General features: G+C 44.7%; 1 protein-coding gene across 1 annotated transcript; it reads left to right on the top strand.

Moving 5' to 3' along the window:
- The first annotated feature begins 246 nt into the window (after positions 1 to 246).
- Positions 247 to 13342, top strand: LOC120928405 (zinc finger protein 84-like). The gene is made up of 2 exons (XM_040339507.1): positions 247 to 501; positions 11955 to 13342. Exon 2 carries the CDS (start codon positions 12275 to 12277, stop codon positions 13322 to 13324), a length of 1050 nt encoding a protein of 349 aa, XP_040195441.1. The 5' UTR covers positions 247 to 501; positions 11955 to 12274; the 3' UTR covers positions 13325 to 13342.
- Positions 13343 to 20011: the final 6669 nt, after the last annotated feature.

Consider the following 20011-nt stretch of genomic DNA (forward strand, 5'->3'; position numbering starts at 1 on the left):
AGAACTCCCAAACATTATACATTTTAAGTCATTTTCTACCAAAACGTGCGGATTTAGATTTGTAAACAACAAGTGCCAAAAAAGCCGGGGGGGTCAAGTTGTTAAAGGGGGGAGGGGCTCTCCTTAGGTTGTAGTGAATGAGAAGCACATGGCAGTGAAATGTGAGTCCCCCTCTCTCTGTGTTTGTAGTCAGCATGGCACCATGACATCTGTAGGGGAGGGGCCCCCTGTGAGGAAGCTGGCTCACAATGTGATTGGAGTCTTCCCAGATACGTAGTGCAGACACAGAACTTCCCTCACACCTCTCAGCCAGGACAAGAAGCCTCCATCTTCCATCGGGGACACGGAGGAGAACTTTCCCCTGATTGTGGATCCGAGAGGACCCCAACCATAGAAGACTCATCAGAGGAGCCAAGAGGGACCATCCGAGAGGACCCCAACCATAGAAGACTCATCAGAGGAGACCCACATCACCCTCCCGACCAGGACACCATCACCCAGGTATACATCTCTCACTGAATACCACTAACTCCCCCAACTATTTCCCCCATCTGCCCCTCTTTCCCCCCAACTGCCCCCCTGTCCACCCCTCTATCAGCCCACTGAGCACCACTGCCCCTTTTTCTCTACTGAATACCTATATTCCCATTTTTCCTATAAAATCACTAATGTCCAACATTTCCGTTCATTGAATATCCCCCAGCCCCACTGACCACAGATAACGGACATTTTTCCCCTGCCATTTACCACTCACTTCCCACTTGTCCACCCCACTTCCCTGTCACCCCAACTGCCTCCCTGTTCACCCATTTCCTCCCCGTCACCATGTTGTATGTTACTAGACTGCTCCCTAACCGTTCGAGTTCACCAGATTGTATGTAAGATCTGTGGCCCGGATTCACAAAACACTTACGCCGACGTATCTCGATATACGACGCGTAAGTGTAACTATGCGCCGTCGTATCTGTGCGCCATGCCCACAGAACTAGATACGCCTGAAAATAGGCTTCATCCGACCGACGTAACTTTCCTACGCCGGCGCATATTTACGCTGGCCGTACTGGATTTAAATGCTAGTTTTAGCTTTGCCATTGCTTATTATGGATGACACCCCATATGGTATTGCCTATACCATTGATCTTTTCCAAGCCCCTTGGGCTTCTTTTAAGCTGTATTTTTGTTTTCTTCTTTCATGTTGACAATGTAGACATTGTGCATTTTGCTATATATGGACGATGACCCCATCAACTTAGACCTTTGGGCAGGTTTTGACAGGGTGTACATCGATATAGCTCGATATAGCGGGGGGTAGACTGTCGGCACCCGCAGCCCGGATACAAGTGTGATGGGATTGACCGATGGTGATCTCACTGGAATGTGTAACACATCAGTCGTGCGATCGGCACTGCGATCGCGAGCACAGCGGGGGGTAGGTTTTCGGCACCCCATACTCGTTGTACATACTGCTGCAGTTCTGACGATTTACAAGCAGCTGGTAACAAGTAGGTACTTACACATTATGGGCCAGATTCACGTAGCGCAGCGGATCTATAGATCCGCTTGTTCTACGTGAATTAAGATCCGCTCCCGCAAGTTTAGGAGGCAAGTGGCTAATTCACAAACAACTTCCCTCCAAACTTGTGACGGCGGATCCTAAATCCCCCGGCGGAATTCAAATTCCGCGGCTAGGGAGTGTACTATTTAAATCAGGCGCATTCCCGCGCCGATTTAAATGCGCAGGCGCCGTCCGGGGAATTTCCCGGCGTGCATTGCTCCCACTGACGTCACTAGGACGTCAGTGGTTGCGACGTGAGCGGGAACGCCGGCTATACTTAACATTGGCTGCGCCTGATAAAAGAAGGGGTAAGTATACGACGGAAAACCGCTACGGAAACGACGTAAGAACACTGCGACGGGTCCGCGTACGTTCGTGAATTTGCGTATCTCGCTGACTTACATATTGTAACAAGTGAAATATTTGCGCTGTAAAGTGTTATACAAATTAGTGTGTGTGTGCATATAACCACATACATATACAAGTACAAAAAATGGGTGGGGAAAGTCCAAAAAAGGGGAGTGACACTAATATACCAGTAAACAATATTGTTGAATAGTCCTTAATCGAGGGCACAGTGCTGAAGAGGTCCAGGTACAACGAAATCCAACCATGTAGGGGTGCAGTTCATTAATAACTTAATCCAATCAATAACGTTGTGAAGTGAAAAATGTTGAAAAACACAACAATAAAAATAAATAAATAAAATATAAAAATAGAAATAAAAATAAATATAAAAATAAAATAAAAATAAGGGTCAAAGTACATATTATTTATCGTAAATCAGCGGGAACGCCCCCAACGCCATTTTTAAATCGAAAATAAGATCCGACAGTGTAACACAGTGTAACACTGTCGGATCTAGCCCTATCTATGCGTAACTAATTCTATGAATCAGGCGCATAGATAGGACCAGTGTAAGTCAGAGATACGATGTGGGATCTGTAGATCCACCGTCGTATCTGTTTGTGAATCTGCCCGATGATCAATGAAGGTTCCGGATTTGGGGGGAGGGGAGGGGGAGGAGGTGATTGGGATGGGTGGGTTTTACTTTCACATGACTTTATTGGTGACAGTCTTCTATATATATCTGTGTGTTGCATTGAGTTTGTATCTTTTGGCCTGATGAAGAGGGTCCTGTGCGACCTCGAAACGTTTGCTTTTTGATCGCTAGATTATGCATTAAAAAATTTTGGACGTTTTTTTAACCACTTCCCGACCTCCTCATGTACATTTACGTCAGCAGAATGGCACGGACAGGCACAATCACGTACCTGTACGTCCTCTGCTAGACGTGGGTCGGGGGTCCGATCGGGACCCCCCCCCGGTACATGCGGAGGTCGGGTCCGCTCGGGGAGCGATCCAGGACGACGGCGCGGGCTATTTGTTTTTAGCCGCTCCGTCGTCGATCGCTCCCCGAGCTGAAGAACGGGGGAGAGCCGTATGTAAACCACGGCTTCCCTGTGCTTCACTGTGGCGGCGCATCGATCGGGTTGATCCCATTTATTAGGGAGACTCGATCGATGGTGTCAGTCCTACAGCCACACCCCCCTACACTAGTAAACACACACAAAGTGAACACTAAATGGTACAGCGCCCCTGTGTTTAACTCCCAAACTGCAACTGTCATTTTCCACAATAAAGAATGCAATTTAAATGCAGTTTTTGCTGTGAAAATGACAATGGTCCCAAAAATGTGTCAAAATTGTCCGAAGTGGTCCGCCATAATGTCGCAGTCACGAAAAAAATCGCTGTGATCGCCGGCCATTAGTAGTAAAAAAAAAAAAAAATGCAAAAAAAACTATCCCCTATTTTGTAACGCTAAAAATTTTGCGGCAAACCAACCGATAAACGATTATTGCGATTTTTTTAACCAAAAATAGGTAGAAGAATACGTATCGGCCTAAACTGAGGGAAAAAAAAATAAATTATATATGTTTTTGGGGGATATTTATTATAGCAAAAAGTAAAAAAAATTGCATTTTTTTCAAAATTGTCGCTCTATTTTTGTTTATAGCGCAAAAAATAAAAACCGCCGAGGTGATCAAATACCACCAAAAGAAAGCTCTATTTGTGGGGAAAAAAGGACGCCAATTTTGTTTGGGAGCCACGTCGCACGACCGCGCAATTGTCTGTTAAAGCGACGCAGTCCCGAACTGTAAAAACCCCTTGGGTCTTTAGGCAGCAATTTGGTCCGGGGCTTAAGTGGTTAAATGATCCTTGGTGTGCTGGCGAATATGTTTATATCACTATCTATCTATCTGGTAGAAAATACACTGTGTCTCTCTCTCTCTCTCTAACTGACTGACTGTCTGTTCTTTCTTTAACAACGCCGCAACACACTACACGCGGCCGACTTGCAGGCGGCCTTATATAGTGTGGGGCGTGTACTAAACCCCCTGAGACATAATTGGCCAAAGCCATCCTGGCTTTGGCCAATTATGGCTCTCCGTTTTTTGCACACTGTGATTGGCCAAGCATGCAGGGTCATAGTGCATGCTTGACCAATTATCAGCGCGCAATGCCGCAGTGAATTATGGGCCGTTGCGCGTCACTCGAATTTGGCGCGAACGACCCGTTGTGTTCGAATTTCGTCGAATGTACGAACAGACGGTGTTCGAGTCGAACACAAAGCTCATCCCTAGTAGCAGGCAGTGGCAACGGCTCCCACTCGGTTGGGTCTCGTGGTCGGTCAGTTGTCCAGCACTTACCCCATCTAAGTTCCAGGTGGGCAGCGTGGCGAAGGGGGAGTCTCCTCTGCCTAGGCGTCCAATAAGATTGCTTGTCCTTTCAGGCAATTGGGTAACGGTTCTCACAACCCGCTTCCTGATTGGACGGGCGGAGGATCAGTGTGACAATTGAGAATATTAATTTGCTATTATGACACAATTGAGTGGGCTCAGAGAGCAGTGCTCTGCACCACACGCCCACCCTTTTTTTAAAGCCTATTAGACCCTCAGGCTCTAATCGCTTCCTCCACCCCCCCCCCATTAAAATCCATGCTTTCGACGCCCCAAATGTAGATTAGGGGGCCGAATGCATGGATAGGGGGGGGCATCGCCCGCGCGACCCTAATGGACGGGCCACCACTGGTGGCAAGGCCACTGTTAGATATTGTAGGGCCCTGTACAGCCTACCTGATGCCCCCCGCAACAATATCAAAACAATATTTTCAGTAAAAATACACGAAAATCATTATTAGTGGGCACAAACATTCCATCATACATAAAAAAAACACATATAGCCAGATTCACAGAGACGGGCGCATCTTTAGTTCGGCGTAGCGCATCCCATTTGCACTACGCTGACGTAACATAGTGAGGCAAGGCCAGTATTCACAAAGCACTTGCTCCCTAAGTTACGGCGGCGTAGCGCAAATGGCCCGGCGGTAACCCCGCCCTAATTCAAAGTAGGCATGTAGTGGGCGGGCTTCATTTAAATTAACGTGACCCCATGTAAATGAGGGCCGTTGGTACGGCGCATGCGCGCACATGCTCAGAATCACGTCGCCAAATACTTAATGCTTTTGACGTGAACGTAACCTACGCCCAGCCCCATTCACGTACACTTACGCAAACGACGTAAAATACGACGGCTGTTCCGTCGTCCATACCTTGCATAGGCTGCGCCATCTTTTTGGTGGTTTATCTTTACGCCGGCGTATGTCTAACGTAAACGGCGTAGCTTACTGCGACGGGCGTACGTATGTTCGTGAATTGGCGTATCTTGCTCATTTACATATTCGACGCGTAAATCCCAGTAGCCAAGATACAACGGCGTAGGAGACTTACGTCGGTCGTATCTTGGCCAAATTTAGGCGTATCTGGTTTCCAGAATATGCTTGAATATATGACGGCGCTCATTTGGACTTACGACGGCGTATCTACTGATACGCCGTCGTAAGTCTTTCTGAATCCGGCTAATAAATTCCAACTTCAAGCCAAAATTCTCCCCAAACAATAATGTGTACAGTACATATTCCACCAACTCCCAGTTCAAATCCCCTCCCAGTACAAATCTTTGCCCCCCCAGCTCAAATCCCACCTCAATTCCCCTCCTAGCACAAATCTTCTCCTCCAAATCCCCCTTCCCAGCTAAAATCCCCTCCAATTCCACCTATAAGCCAACATTCCCCCACCCCCTCCTGGCACAACCCATCTCTCTCCAGCACAAATCTTTCTTCAGTCCCCCTCCAAATCACCTTCTCAAGCCCCCCCACACCCTCCCCTCCTAAGGAAAAATTCTCACAAATCCCTCCTCCTAGCACAACCCCCCTATTACCAAATCCCCCCCCCACCCAAATCCCCCCCAGCACTAATCTCCCACCCCCTCTAGCACAAACATCCCCTATCTTGGCTCAACACCCTCAACCCTGCTCCTAGCACTTCCCCCCCCCCCATTTTTCCTTCTTGAACATATCCCGCTCCCCAAATCCCCATTACATTTCCCAGTACAGATAGTCATCCATCCCCCTCCGCCAACTTACAGGAGGAAGTCACCACAAGTCACTACAAAGCCAGGAGGAGGTGTGATGTGTTGCGCTCTCACCGTCGCTGTCAGAGAGTGTTCATCCATACCGCACATGAGACAGGATCACTCAGATTGCATTGCTCTGTACACACACACTTTGATTATCACCCCCTATCTCCTCCAAGGGGTGCCCACCTGCCAGAAGCAGGAAATGTGGATGGGGGGCGGTAATAAAACTGTGTGTGTACAGTGCAATGCGATTTGCACTAACAGCGATCCTGTCTCATGTGCTGTATGGAGGAGCGCTCTTCTGACAGGAGGCGAGAGTACAACACAGAGCACCTCCCACAATGTACCCCATACCTATTCATATAGGGGGGTGGGATCTGGGGTCCCTCTTGTTAAATTTTTCAATTTTGGCGTGGAGTTCCCCTTAAAAACCATACCAGACCCAAAGGGACAGGTTTGGATTTTGGGGGAACCCAACGCTGTTTTAAAAAAAATGGTGTGGAGTTCCCCTTAAAATCTATACCAGACCCAAAGGGCTTCAATACACTGTATTATATATTGTACACTGCACTATATACTCTGCAGAAAAATTGGGCCTTATGCCGCGTACAGACGGTCGTTTTTTGTGATAAAAAAAAACCGACGTTTTAAATCATGAAATAAAACAACCGTTTTTGAAACATCATTTTCAAAAACGACGTTGCCTACACACCATCGTTTTTTCACAATGCTCTAGCAAAGCGCGGTTACGTTTCTCACCACTTTTTTCCATTGAAACTAGCTTCTGGGCATTGCGCGGGTTTAAAACGTCGTTTTTAACGTCCGTTTTTTTGGTACACACGGTCAATTTCTGTGAATCAAAAAACGACGTTTTGAAAAACGACACAAAAAATTCGAGCATGTTCGAATTTTTTTTTGTAGTTTTTCAGAAGACATAAAACGACGTTTTCTCCCACACACGATCATTTTAAATGACGTTTTCAAAAACGTCGTTTTTTTTTTCATCACAAAAAACGACCGTCTGTACGCGGCATTAGGTGTTGGTGGTACCAAACAATTGTAATCCCTCACAGTTACTCTTTTTGGGTGCAGGAAAGGGCCCTGCTGTTAAAAATTATTTAAAACATTGTAATTACATGCCCCTGTTAAACAGGGCAGACAAATTAGGCCTTGGGTGGTGGTGGTGCCCTAAACCTAAAATATTGTTGGAAGCTAGCATCAGGATTCAGGAATAGGATAGGCAGTCTTCAAGGGATCCCAGGTCCCTAGCAAATTTAATCAGTTAAATCAGCATCAGGTGCTTGATAGCTGCTGATCCAGGACTGATTCATTTTTATGAATGTGAGCCTATCAATGGAGTCTGTGGACAGGCGCACTCTTTGATCATTTACAAACCCTCCAGCAGCACTTAATGTGTGGTCAGAAAGAACTCTGGGGTAGATTCAAAGAGCAATTGCGTCTGCGTAACCATAGTTACGCAGCGCAATTGCTTACTTGCGCCGGCGTTACGAATGCTCCTGATTCAGGAACCTCGTTACGCCGACTGCAGCCTAAGAAATGACTGGCATAAGGCTCCTTATGCCGTCATATCTTAGGCTGCATTCTTACGCAGGCCGCTAGGTGGCGTTCCCGTTGTGGTCAGCGTATAGTATGCAAATTGCATTACTAACGCCGATTCACAACCCTACGCGAGCCCTGCGTACGCAGTTTACGTCGTTTGCGTACGTCGGTTTTTGTGTAAGGCTTCCCCTGCTATTAGCAGGGGCAGCCAATGCTACGTATACCCGTCGTTCCCGCGTCGCAAAATTTGAAATTTACGTTGTTTGCATAAGTGAATCGTGAATGGCGCTGGACGCCATTCACATTCACTTTGAAGCAAATGACGTCCTTGCGACGTCATTTACCGCAATGCACATCGGGAAAGTTTCCCGACGGAGCATGCGCACTACGCTCGGCGCGGGAACGCGCCTAATTTAAATGATCCACGCCCCCTACGGGATCATTTAAATTGCGTGCGCTTACGCCGGGCATTTTGCCGGAGCGCCCACGCAATTTACGGAGCTACTGCTCCGTGAATCAAGGGCAGTGCAGGTAATTTGTGGAGGCGCAGCGGCAAAACGGTGCGCTGCGCCTCCGTAAAAACTGCGCAAAACTACCTGAATCTACCCCTCTGGTTGTAGGACAGGTCAGTAGCTTGATTGCATATTGATCAAGTTCTGGCCAATGGTCCACCCTCAAGAGCCAGTAACCCAGTGGATGCTCTGTTGGAAATGTCTCCAAGTCTGCTCTTGCCCCTAGATATTCCTGCACCATATAATGCAAATGCTGCAATGGTTGCTTGAACCTCTCAGCCCTGGGTGCTGAGGAGTAAAACATTTTTAAAGGCATCGGTCAGCCGGCCACCTTCTCCCCCGCTCTCCCTCTGACCGAACGAAGCCTCAGAAACACGTTGTCCAGCACCAGGAAATGGTAACCTCCCAGAGTCTGGAAAGGCGTTACACATGTATTAGATGGCGCACCTACTTTTAATAACGGTTTATTAATACGACACTAAGATAGAAAAAAAACAAAAAAAAAAAAAACATGTTATACTTACCTCCACTGTGTGGGTCATTTTTCACACAGTGGGCCCCGATCCACGTCTTCTGGGGTCCCTGGCTGTCGTAGCTCCACCTCTGCGCACACCGTGATACAGCAGCGGCCATAGCCACCGAATGTATCACTTGGCCCCGCCCCCCGGGGATGTGATTGACAACAGCACCAGCCAATGGCTGTGCTGCTATTAATCCGTCCAACCTAGCCAATCAACGGCTAGGCTTGCTTTGTTTATTCACATTGAGAGGTGGAGGGATAAACGCAGGAATATTTATTTATTTATACAATGATTATTGCTAATGAATATACCCTGCGGCAGTGATCATCCAAAAAAAAAAACAGACTGGCTTGTTGATAAATCAACTTTAGTACAACCAGCCTGCCTATAGATGGATAGAAATTCATCCGGATTCTACCGAGCCAAATTTTGATCTGTCTAATGGCCAGCTATAGTGTGTGACTGTTGCTCCTATGAAAAGTGATTCATGCTTGGATCCTTTTTCCAGAACTGTTGGAGAGGAGGTGATATGTTGCCCCCCTCATCGCCTGATTCAGGGCCCATTCACACTAGAATGCAGTGCGGGAAAAGCCGCGTTCCTGTGTGATCTTCCCGCATTCCAATCACACTGCCCATAACGACACTCCAATGTGTTTACCCACACCAGATCACATGGTAGCATGCAATGTGGTTGTCATGCATCTCAAAAAAGTAGTACATGCAATACTTTTGGTGCAGTGCGATTTTAAGGTCATTCAAATGAATGGGGCAGAAATCACACTGCACAGAACTGCATATAAATTGCATCGGAACCGCACAGCATTCCCATGCGATTTCCCATGCATTTCCTGGTGTGAATGGGCCCCTAACCTGATCATTGCAGTACTACCCCTCTACAGTCACATGCAGAGCGGTTGCGGTGCAGCCCCATTGAACTGCATTATCACATTCAGTGGCAGCAACATTCTGTTTAAGCACAGCATCGTGGCCGGGGCATGTGTACAGCTGGTAGCAGTTGTATGTTTAGTGTTCAGACAGGGGGTCAGTAAGACCATGGCTCAATCACCTGGTTTTACTTCCCCCAGACACATGTGTGAACAAGCCCTAAGGATCCTCTGAAACGGAACGGAGCCCACTTCAATCAGCAGAGGATCCATGAGCAGATCCCTTCCTGAATCAGAGCTGAACAGGATGGATGTCAGTTTTTTACATCTGTCCCCGTTTCTGTTTGTGGGAGGAGACACAGGAGGACCTGTGACAGCTCTATGGGCGGCTGGATGAAAACAGACTCCAGTGTCTATTTACTGTCTGTTTACATCAGGCTTTCTCCGATGTGTCACATTTAGGTCCAGATAAATGGAAGAGGACGTGATTTAAAAAAAATCCCCCCAGACCTGGAAGGATTCAGAGCTAGGGAGGTGCAAACAGGTCCATTTACATCAGCCTGTCCATAGGGCTTCATGGACCTTCCTATCAGATCCCCTAATAGGGGCAGCATGGACCTTCCGATCAGGTCCCCCTAATAGGGCTGCATGGACATTCCGATCAGGTCCCCCTGATTGGGCTGCAGGACCTTCCGATCAGGTCCTCCTGATAGGGCTGCATGGACCTTCCAATTAGGGTCCCCTGATTGGGCTGCATGGACCTTCCGATCTGGTCCCCCTGATTTGGGCTGCATGGACCTTCTGATCAGGTCCCCCTAATAGGGCTACATGGACCTTTCAATCAGGTCCTCCTGAAAAAATGAGAGAGGACCTGAATGGAATACCCATGTGTAAGGACCCCTGTAGGTCATCAGAGTGCACTTATTTCTGCACTCCTATGACCTGTATTCAGCTGACAGTGGGCTAAAGTCCTGCAGTCGGCTGATGTAAAAAAATATTGGGGTAGATTCAGATAGAATTTACGCCGGCGTATCCATAGATACGCTGCGTAAATTCAAATCTGCGCTGGCGTAACTACTTTTTGTATTCAGAAAGCTAGATACGCTGACATTAGCCTAAGATACGACTGGCATAAGTCTCTTACGCCGTCGTATCTTAGGGTGCATTCTCACGCTGGCCGCTAGGTGGCGCTCCCGTAGTTTTCAGCGTAGAGTATGAAAATTACCTACTTACGCCGATTCACAAACGTACGTGCGCCCGGCGGTAGTTTTTTACGTCGTTTGCGTAAGTCGTTTTCGTCGTAACGTTGCTCCTGCTATTAGGAGGCGCAGCCAATGTTAAGTATGGACGTCGTTCCCGCGCCGAGTTTTGAATTTTTACGTCGTTTGCGTAAGTCAGTCGCAAATACTGATTGAGGTCATTTACGTTCACGCCAAAACCAATGACGTCCTAGCGACGCCATTTGGAACAATGCACGCTGGGAAATTTAGCCGGCGGCGCATGCTCATTTAAATCGGCGCGGGGATGCACCTGATTTAAATACTACACTCCCCCTAGCCGTGGAATTTGAATTCCGCCGGGGGATTTCCGATCCGCCGGCGCAAGTTTTGAGGTAAGTGATTTCTGAATACTGTACTAGCCTCTCAAATTTGCGCCGGCGGATCTTAAATCAGATAGATTACACGGATCTAAAGATCCGCAAATCTATCTGAAACTACCCCCCTGTGTTACTATGCAATATTATATTACAAACATTACAAATATTTTGGCACATGCAGGTATATTAACCTGCCCTCTTCTTTACTTAACAGGGATCGGGGATTGGTGGGGATGATAGACTGGGGGGCAGTTTTCCATTTTAGCCCCAGGTCCTGGATAACCTTGTCCCAGCACTGGGCCAAAGGTACTCTGAATGAACTGAGGGGCTAGCTGGATACAATCCATTTAAAAGATTAGGAGATGCAGTGTTTCCTGGGAATGGGAGGAGGAGTCTTCTCTCTCTCTCTCAGATGTTGTCTTGAAAGACTTCTGGAAAAGACGTTACTGGTGAGTGTAACTTGGGATTTCAGAATTTGCCTCCTATTGACTTCAATGGGGTTTATATTTACATCGGCAATGTTTGGATTTTTAAATGAATTTGCGAAAGGTGCCCACAAGTCAATCCCAAGCACCCCCCCCCCCCCATCACTATGCAGTACAATGCTCTAAATTAGAACAAATAAATTAGATTCTCGTGCAGGAAATTGTAATAAATTCTCAATTTTACCAGCCAATGGGAATAATAGATTGTCCCCAATAAAATAGAATACAAATATTTAAACATGTATAATATTGTACATATTCCTTCTATATATAAGATATATTTAATAATGAATGTAAAACATAGAAAGTAACTTTATTTTATCCTTTATATAGAATTCTGACTTTTTTTTTTCCTGTATAGGTGGATTGATGAACCGACTTTTTGGACAGGCTTGTCTTAAAAAATAAGTCAGATGAGAAACGAGCCATATGAGTGTCGGAAAGTCTTTTTTGCAATTCACTGGAAGATTCACTCAGGATTCAAGACATATCAGTGGTCTAAATGTTGTAAGTGTTTTGGAGCCTCTTCAAGATTGATCCATTCTCAGAGGACAACAAGAGAAAAGTAATTTCAGTGTTCTGGAAGTGACAATGGCTTTACAATAAAGTCCAACCCATGTATACATAAGAGGAGTCCTTTCAGAAGATATTTCTTGTTTGCAATGGGATAAAGGTTTTACAATGGAGGCAAAACGTATCACACACCAGAAGGTTCACACTGGAGAGAAGCGATATCAATGTTCTGAATGTGACAAAGCTTTTACATATAAGTCAAGTCTTATCAGACACCAGAAGATTCACACTGGAGAGAAGCCATATCAGTGTTCTGAATGTGACAAAGCTTTTTATACCAAGAAAGAGCTTATCATACACCAGAGGGGTCACACTGGAGAGAAACCCTTTCAGTGTTCTGAATGTGACAAAGCTTTTTATACCAAGAAAGAGCTTATTATACACCAGAGGGTTCACACTGGAGAGAAACCTTTTCAGTGTTCTGAATGTGATAAAACGTTTACACAGAAATCAAGTCTTATCAAACACCAGATGACTCACACTGGAGAGAAGCCATATCAATGTTCTGAATGTGACAAAGCTTTTACATATAAGTTAAATCTTATCACACACCAGAAGATTCACACTGGAGAGAAGCCATATCAATGTTCTGAATGTGACAAAGCTTTTTATACCAAGAAAGAGCTTATTATACACCAGAGGGTTCACACTGGAGAGAAACCTTTTCAGTGTTCTGAATGTGATAAAACTTTTACACAGAAATCAAGTCTTATCACACACCAGAAGACTCACACTGGAGAGAAGCGATATCAATGTTCTGAATGTGACAAAGCTTTTACACATAAGTTAAGTCTTATCAGACACCAGAATAGTCACACTGGAGAGAAGCCATATCAATGTTATGAATGTGACAAAGCTTTTTATACCAAGAAAGAGCTTATTATACACCAGAGGGTTCACACTGGAGAGAAACCTTTTCAGTGTTCTGAATGTAACAAAGCTTTTACACACAAGTCAAATCTTATCACACACCAGAAGATTCACACTGGAGAGAAGTCATATGAGTGTTCTGAATGTGGCAAATCTTTTACAACAAAGAAAGATCTTATCACACACCAGAGGGTTCACACGGGAGAGAAGCCGTATCAGTGTTCTGAATGTAACAAAGCTTATAAAACAAAGTCACACCTTATCAGTCACCAGATGATTCACATGTGAAAGAAGCGGTATGAGTGTTCTGAATGTAAAAAAAAACTTTCACAGAGAAGAAAGAACTTATCAGACACCAGATGACTCACACTGGAGAGAGGCCCTATGAGTGTTCTGAATTTGACAAAGCTTTTACAGACAAGGAAGGGCTTAACAGACATCAGAAAATTCACATTGAGGAGAAGCCATATAAGTGTTCTGAATGTGACAAAGCTTTTACATGGAAGTCAGTTCTGATCACACACCAGAGGATTCACACTGGAGAGAAGCCATTTCAATGTTCTGAATGTGAGAAAACTTTTACAGTTAATTCCAGGATAATCAAACATCAGAGGATTCACAAGCTTCAGCTGCGGTGAGGAAACTCTGGAAGAAGTTATTAAAGGGGTAGCAGATCCTTTTTTTTTTTTGTAGACTTTTTTTATTGTGAACACTTTTTGACCCTGGAAACATTGTGTGATGTTAAGTGTAACTATGCACTATGTATGTTATTATTGATTTTGCCCAATCTATCATTAACCATTTTAGTCCCGGGCCTTTTTCTCCCTAAACCAGGGTTCTCCGAACTTTCTGAATAAAGGGCCAGTTTACTGTCCTTCAAGACCTTAAGAGGGCCGGACTGTAGCCAATATAATAGGACAATGTCCTGGCGTCAATGGGGTTAAAGAATCCCCCATCACTGGTGATAGTGGGAGGAATATTGCCCCATTGTTGGTATTAGGGGAAGAAATAGTGCCCCGTCATTGGAAGGAGTAGGGCCCTGTAGTTGGTGTCAGTGGAAGGAATAGTGCCCCATTCTTGGGGTCAATGGTAGGAATAGTAGTGCCCCATTGTTGGTATCAGTGATGGCAATTATGCCCCATTGTTAGTGTAGAAGAAATACTGTCTCATATCTTCAAGAGGAATAGTGTCCCAAGGGCCTGATAAAGGTAAGCAAAGGGCCACATCCGGCCCCCGGGCCTCAGTTTGGAAACCTCTGCCCTAAACCCTTTGCTTTGAGTCCCAGAGCGTTTAATTCTTGGCAATGTCTCAGTTCTGCACATTATACATTTAGCATTTGTAGTCTACCCAAATGTACAAATCATCCGATTTTCGGGACTAAAAGGCCTTAACTACCTTACCTCCAGAAGGTTTTACACCCTTCATGACCAGAGCATTTTCTTTTTGCCATTTGGCACAGTGCTACTTATTTTTTATTATATTAATGAAAAAAATAAAATAAAAAAAACACTATTTTCTACTTTCTGCTATAAAACATATCCAATAAAATTTCTTCATAAAGTTTGACCAAAATTAATTCTACTAAATGTAAAAAAAAATGCATATTAATTGGTTTGTGTGAAAGTTATAGCATCTACAAGCTTTGGTATATTTAAAAATGGATCCATCCTCATGTACTGATGGCCTATCTAATTTCTTGGGGCCCCTAAAATGCCGGGACAGTACAAATACCCCACCAAAGGACCTATTTTTGGAATGTACACAAAAGGTCTGAGGTATTTAGTAAGGCCTCGTACACACGAGGGGACAGTCCGATGTAAACGGTCCGCCGGACCGTTTTCATCGGACATGTCCGCTGGGAGATTTCGGTTTGATGTCTGTACACACCATCAAACCGAAATCCGCGCGGACAGGATACGCGGGTGACGTGGCCGCGCCATCGCCGCGACGATGTGCGCGACCCTGGAAGGTCAATGCTTCCACGTATGCATCGAATCACTTCGACGCATGCGAGGGCTTTCGGCCGAGCGGACATGTCCGGTGAGTCGTACAGACGACCGAACATGTCCGACGGACAGGCCTCTAGCGGACATGTTTCTTAGCATGCTAAGAAACATTTGTCCGCTGGAAACCTGTCCGATCCGCCGGAAAATTGTCCGGTCGGACGTACACACGACCAAACATGTCTGCTGAAACTGGTCAGCGGACCAGTTTCAGCGGACAGATCCGGTCGTGTGTACGAGGCCTAAGAGGCATGGCAAGTTTATTTGAAGTTGTAATGTTTCATCACAATTTTTTGTGGAAATTAAGAAATTAAACAGTTTTTTTTCTTCACATTTTTCTTTCTTTTACTGTCACCAGTGCAGTACAGCGCCATCATATGACTGAAGAGGCAGTGATTGGGGACACTGACTGGGAACAGTATGTTAAAAAAAAAAATGTATTGTGTTACATTTTTTTTCACATTTAATTGTTTTCCTTTGTTTTACATTCTTTCATCAGTGACACTGTACTACTATTGGAGGGAGGAGGTTTGATCAGGGATAGACTTTGTGACACTTTGGTTTGCTGTTACAGAAATGTTTTGCACTGTCATGACTGGGTTTTGTTTATAACTATTGTGTGTTGTAATTGGCCCACAGCTATCACATGGTACAGGGTGCTGTGACTGGCCCAGATACCATGTAATAGCTGTGGGAAAATCACTACAGGATTTACAGCTGTTATGAATGGAATTCATTCATAACAGCTTTGTTGACATTGTGATAAAGTGGATGGTTCCTGGCAGCTGAAATACGTTTAGCTAGATTCAGGATGGCGAGCGCATACTTGCGGCGGCGTAGCTTATGGCATTTAGGCTACGCCGCCGTAAGTTAGCGAGGCAAGTACATGAATCATAATGTACTTGCCTGCTAAGTTACGGCGGCGTAGCCTAAAGAGGGCGGGCGTAAGGGCGCCTAATTCAAATTTGGCTGAGGGGGCGTGTTTTATGATAATTAGGCTTGACCCGACGTGATTGAGTTTTTTTTTTAACTGCGCATGCGCCGTGCGCCTACATTTCCCAGTGTGCATTGCGGCTAAGTCCGCCGTACGGGCCTATTGATTTCAACGTGGACGTAAACAACGTAAATCCCTATTCACGGACAACTTACACAAACAACGTAAAATTTTCGAATTTCGACGCGGGAACGGCGGCCATACTTAACATTACTACTCCATCTATAAGATGGAATAACTTTAGGCTTGCTAATGCGTTACATAAACGGCGTATCTGTACTGCGTCGGCCGGGCGTACGTTCGTGAATAGGCGTATCTACTGATTTACATATTCTATGCCGACCACAATGGAAGCGCCACCTAGCGGTCAGCCTAAAAATTACACTTTAGGATACGAGGGTGTAAGACACTTACGCCGCTTGTATCTGAGCCTAATTTAAGTGTATCTGGTTACCAGAATACGCTTAAATTAGCGCCGACGCAAATTCTGACTTAGGCTGGCGTATCTACTGATACGCCAGCCTAAGTCTCTCTGAATCTGGCTATTTGTGTCTTGTGGTCACTGTAGTGGTGCACTGCACACCAGTACACATGTGCTAAGTAATACAGGCATGTCACTTAGCATGTAGCTGTCACCCGCCCGCAGTATATGTACTTCAGGTGGTCGGCAACTGGTACATTTCATAGGAAATTTAGCTACATATATTTTTATTTCCTGGGTTTTTATTGGGAATACATTGGAATTTTTTTTATATTTTTCAGTAATTTATTCCAAAGCCACAACCTAATCACTTATATTTTACAAAAAAATGTATTGTGTTTTATATGTGCTAAAATTAATTTTGTGTATCTTTTTTTTTTCTGAAAATCTGCATTTGATAAATATTTTGTGACTTAAAACATACAAGAGCCTCCATTTTATTCTCCAGCGCCTCTGATTTCAGAAAATATCTACTGTTTGGGGGGTTCTAAGTAATTTTCTAGCAAACATTGCTGATTTTAACAGCATTAAAACATAAAAACATTTCCCCGGACAGCAAGTCCGGTCCATCTTTTTAAAGTTTCAGCATTGTGATTTTGGTTGACAATTACTCAGTCATATAAAACTGTTCATAAAATTTATTTGATATCTTTTTTTTTCCCAGAATACAGAGCTTTCTTTTGGTGGTATCTGTTTGCCATTGTGTTTTTATTTCTTTACTATACAGTATAAATGGAAAAATACTGAACATTTTTGTTTTCTTTAATTTCTGCTATAGAACTTTACAAATAAGTTTTTCTTCATAAATGTAGACAAAATGTATTCTGCTGCATTTATTTACTCAAAAACAAATCACCGTATATTAGGGATGAGCCGAACACCCCCCGGTTCGGTTTGCAGCATAACATGTGAACAGGCAAAAAATTTGGTCGAACACGTGAAAACCGTTAAAGTCTATGGGACACGAACGTGAAAAATCAAAATTGCTCATTTTAAAGGCTAATATGCAAGTTATTGCCATAAGTGTTTGGGGACCCGGGTCCTGCCCCGGGGGACATGTATCAATGCAAAAAAAAACGTTTTAAAAACTGCTGTTTTTTGGGAGCAGTGATTTTAATAATGCTTAAAGTAAAACAATAAAAGTGAAATTTTTCTTTTAAATATCGTGCCTGGGGGGGGGGGGGTTGTCTATAGTATGCCTGTAAAGTAGCGTATGTTTCCCGTGCTTAGAACAGTCCCAAGATATGAGTAATACTTTGGAAAGGGTTGTAACATTGGAGAATAAAGTATGAGAGTTGCAGGAAAAAACTAACCTCCAATCATCCAAATTAGATGAAATGGAAAACAGAATTCGTAGGAGTAATATCCGTGTGATTGGCCTTCCAGAACGGTGTGAGGGCCCTGACACTATACAATTTATGGAGGGGTGGCTTGAAGAGATCTTTGATACCGCTACTTTTTCACCTTTTTTTTCTATTGAAAGAGCCCATAGGGTCCCTTCAAAACCCCCGCAGCCAGGTGGGCGCCCTAGATCCTTACTCTTTAAATTCTTTAACTATGCCGACAAAGTCACCTTGTTCCAAAAAGCCAGGGAGAAGGGGGATATTATCTATAATGGCGCTAGAGTTTCGTTTTATCCTGACTTTTCCCCAGATCTACAAAAACGAAGAGCCGAATTTGTGCCACTTAAACGCACTCTGCAGCAGCATAAAGTGGTATATGCTCTATTGTACCCAGCTCGCCTACGGGTTACAGCACTGGTCAGGACTTTTTTTTTCAATACGCCAGGAGAAGTGACAAAATGGTTGGATGACATCCGCAAGGACTTATAAGACTTATTTATATGATTATTTGCCTTTCCTCCCCCCCCTTTTTTTTCTCCCTTTTTTCTTTTTTGGGGGGTGTGGCACTATTCTTTTGTTACTAGTTTGAACACAATTATGACACATATGTCGTTGGTTTAATACTTAGTAACCTGGTACAGGAGGCCTTCCTTCTCTGCCCCCCCCCCCCGTTTTCCTTCTTTTATTTAATTTTTTTCACATGCTAATAACGTTAATGAAAAGTTGTTTCTTGGGCTTTGAGTCATTATCTCTCACTTTGTATTTAATCACAATGGTACACTTTGTGCTAGACTTGGGTATTCAAGGTCTGGGAGCTCTTTGGGAGCTTGTTGGGCCCTTTGGGCCACTATTCTTATATATATATGGTGCACGTTGCGTTAAACTTGGGGGGGGGGGCCCTCTTTCTTTTTTTTCTCCACTTGTGTTTTACACATTGCTAATTGTTAATCGAATGCTCCTTATTGGGACTCTGAGACACTATTTCTTTTACACTTTTTAGATTTAATATAAAATGACATGCTGGACATGTAATCACAAGTATTTCAGGGTTTTTCCCGGGAAGCGGGGCCTTACATTTTTTTTTAAGGGAGGGGTGAGGAGAGATTCTTTCTGGGGTGAGTGTGGTGGGCAGTAGTAGTATGGTAGATGTGATGAGATTGGGTAAGAGTGGTAAGAGTGGTAAGGTCACAGGTGAGGCCCCCAAAGGGAGCCCCAATGGGCAAGGGGGGGTTAGGGGAGGGGTGTACTTAGTAGGGGAGGGGTGGGGAGGGTGGTGGGGGGAGGGTATCTTAGGGGAGGGGGGTATCCCAAGCATCCTAAGCACTTTAAATACCATGAGTAACAGGAGAGATTTTGGTCCGAGCAAGCAGCTGAGTGAGAGGGAGAAGAGTTTAACCAGGGATACTATGGCCCAATTGGGTATATGGAAATTCCCGTTCCGCTATCACTCTGTACATTCCTCATACTCAAGGGGGGGGGTCAACATACTGGTGGGGAAAGGGCTGTTATTCTCCTGCGAAAAGAGCTGGATAGACGAACAGGGACGGTATATCTTTTTGTCCTGTACTATCGAGAACAGGTCCTATGTATTAGTCAACATATATACCCCCCCCCTTTAACTTTTCTGTACTACAGAAATTAGTCGAGTTTATGTTGGATAAACCGGATATCCCTCTGATAGCAGTGGGTGACTACAATGAAGTCCCTGATAGAGCGTACGATATATTCCCCCCCAAAATCTGACTTAAATACTGAACGAGGAGGCCGGTTGGCCCAGTTTATGGAGGAGGCAGAGCTAAGAGATATCTGGCGTATCCATCACCCACAGACCCGGCAGTATTCCTGTTTCTCTAGCTCCTATGCCACCTTGTCCAGAATTGATTTGGCTATGGGCAATGAAGCACTATCGAATAGGGTGAAGGAAATAGAGTATGGCCCAAGAGGGGTCTCAGACCACTCACCATTAGAACTAGTAATCAGGAAAAATGGAGTGGAAAATTAGCCCACACTGGCTTGAGTTACTCGGTGAACCACAAGAACTATTGAACAGCCTGAAGGAGTATGTTCAAATTAATATAGGTACGGCAGAGGCTGATGTGGTCTGGGACTCCTTGAAGGCATACTTAAGGGGCTTGTTAATACAAAGGGTGGCAA

This window comes from Rana temporaria, chromosome 2 (genome assembly GCF_905171775.1).
Source record: "Rana temporaria chromosome 2, aRanTem1.1, whole genome shotgun sequence".
NCBI classification, from domain to species: Eukaryota; Metazoa; Chordata; class Amphibia; order Anura; family Ranidae; genus Rana; species Rana temporaria.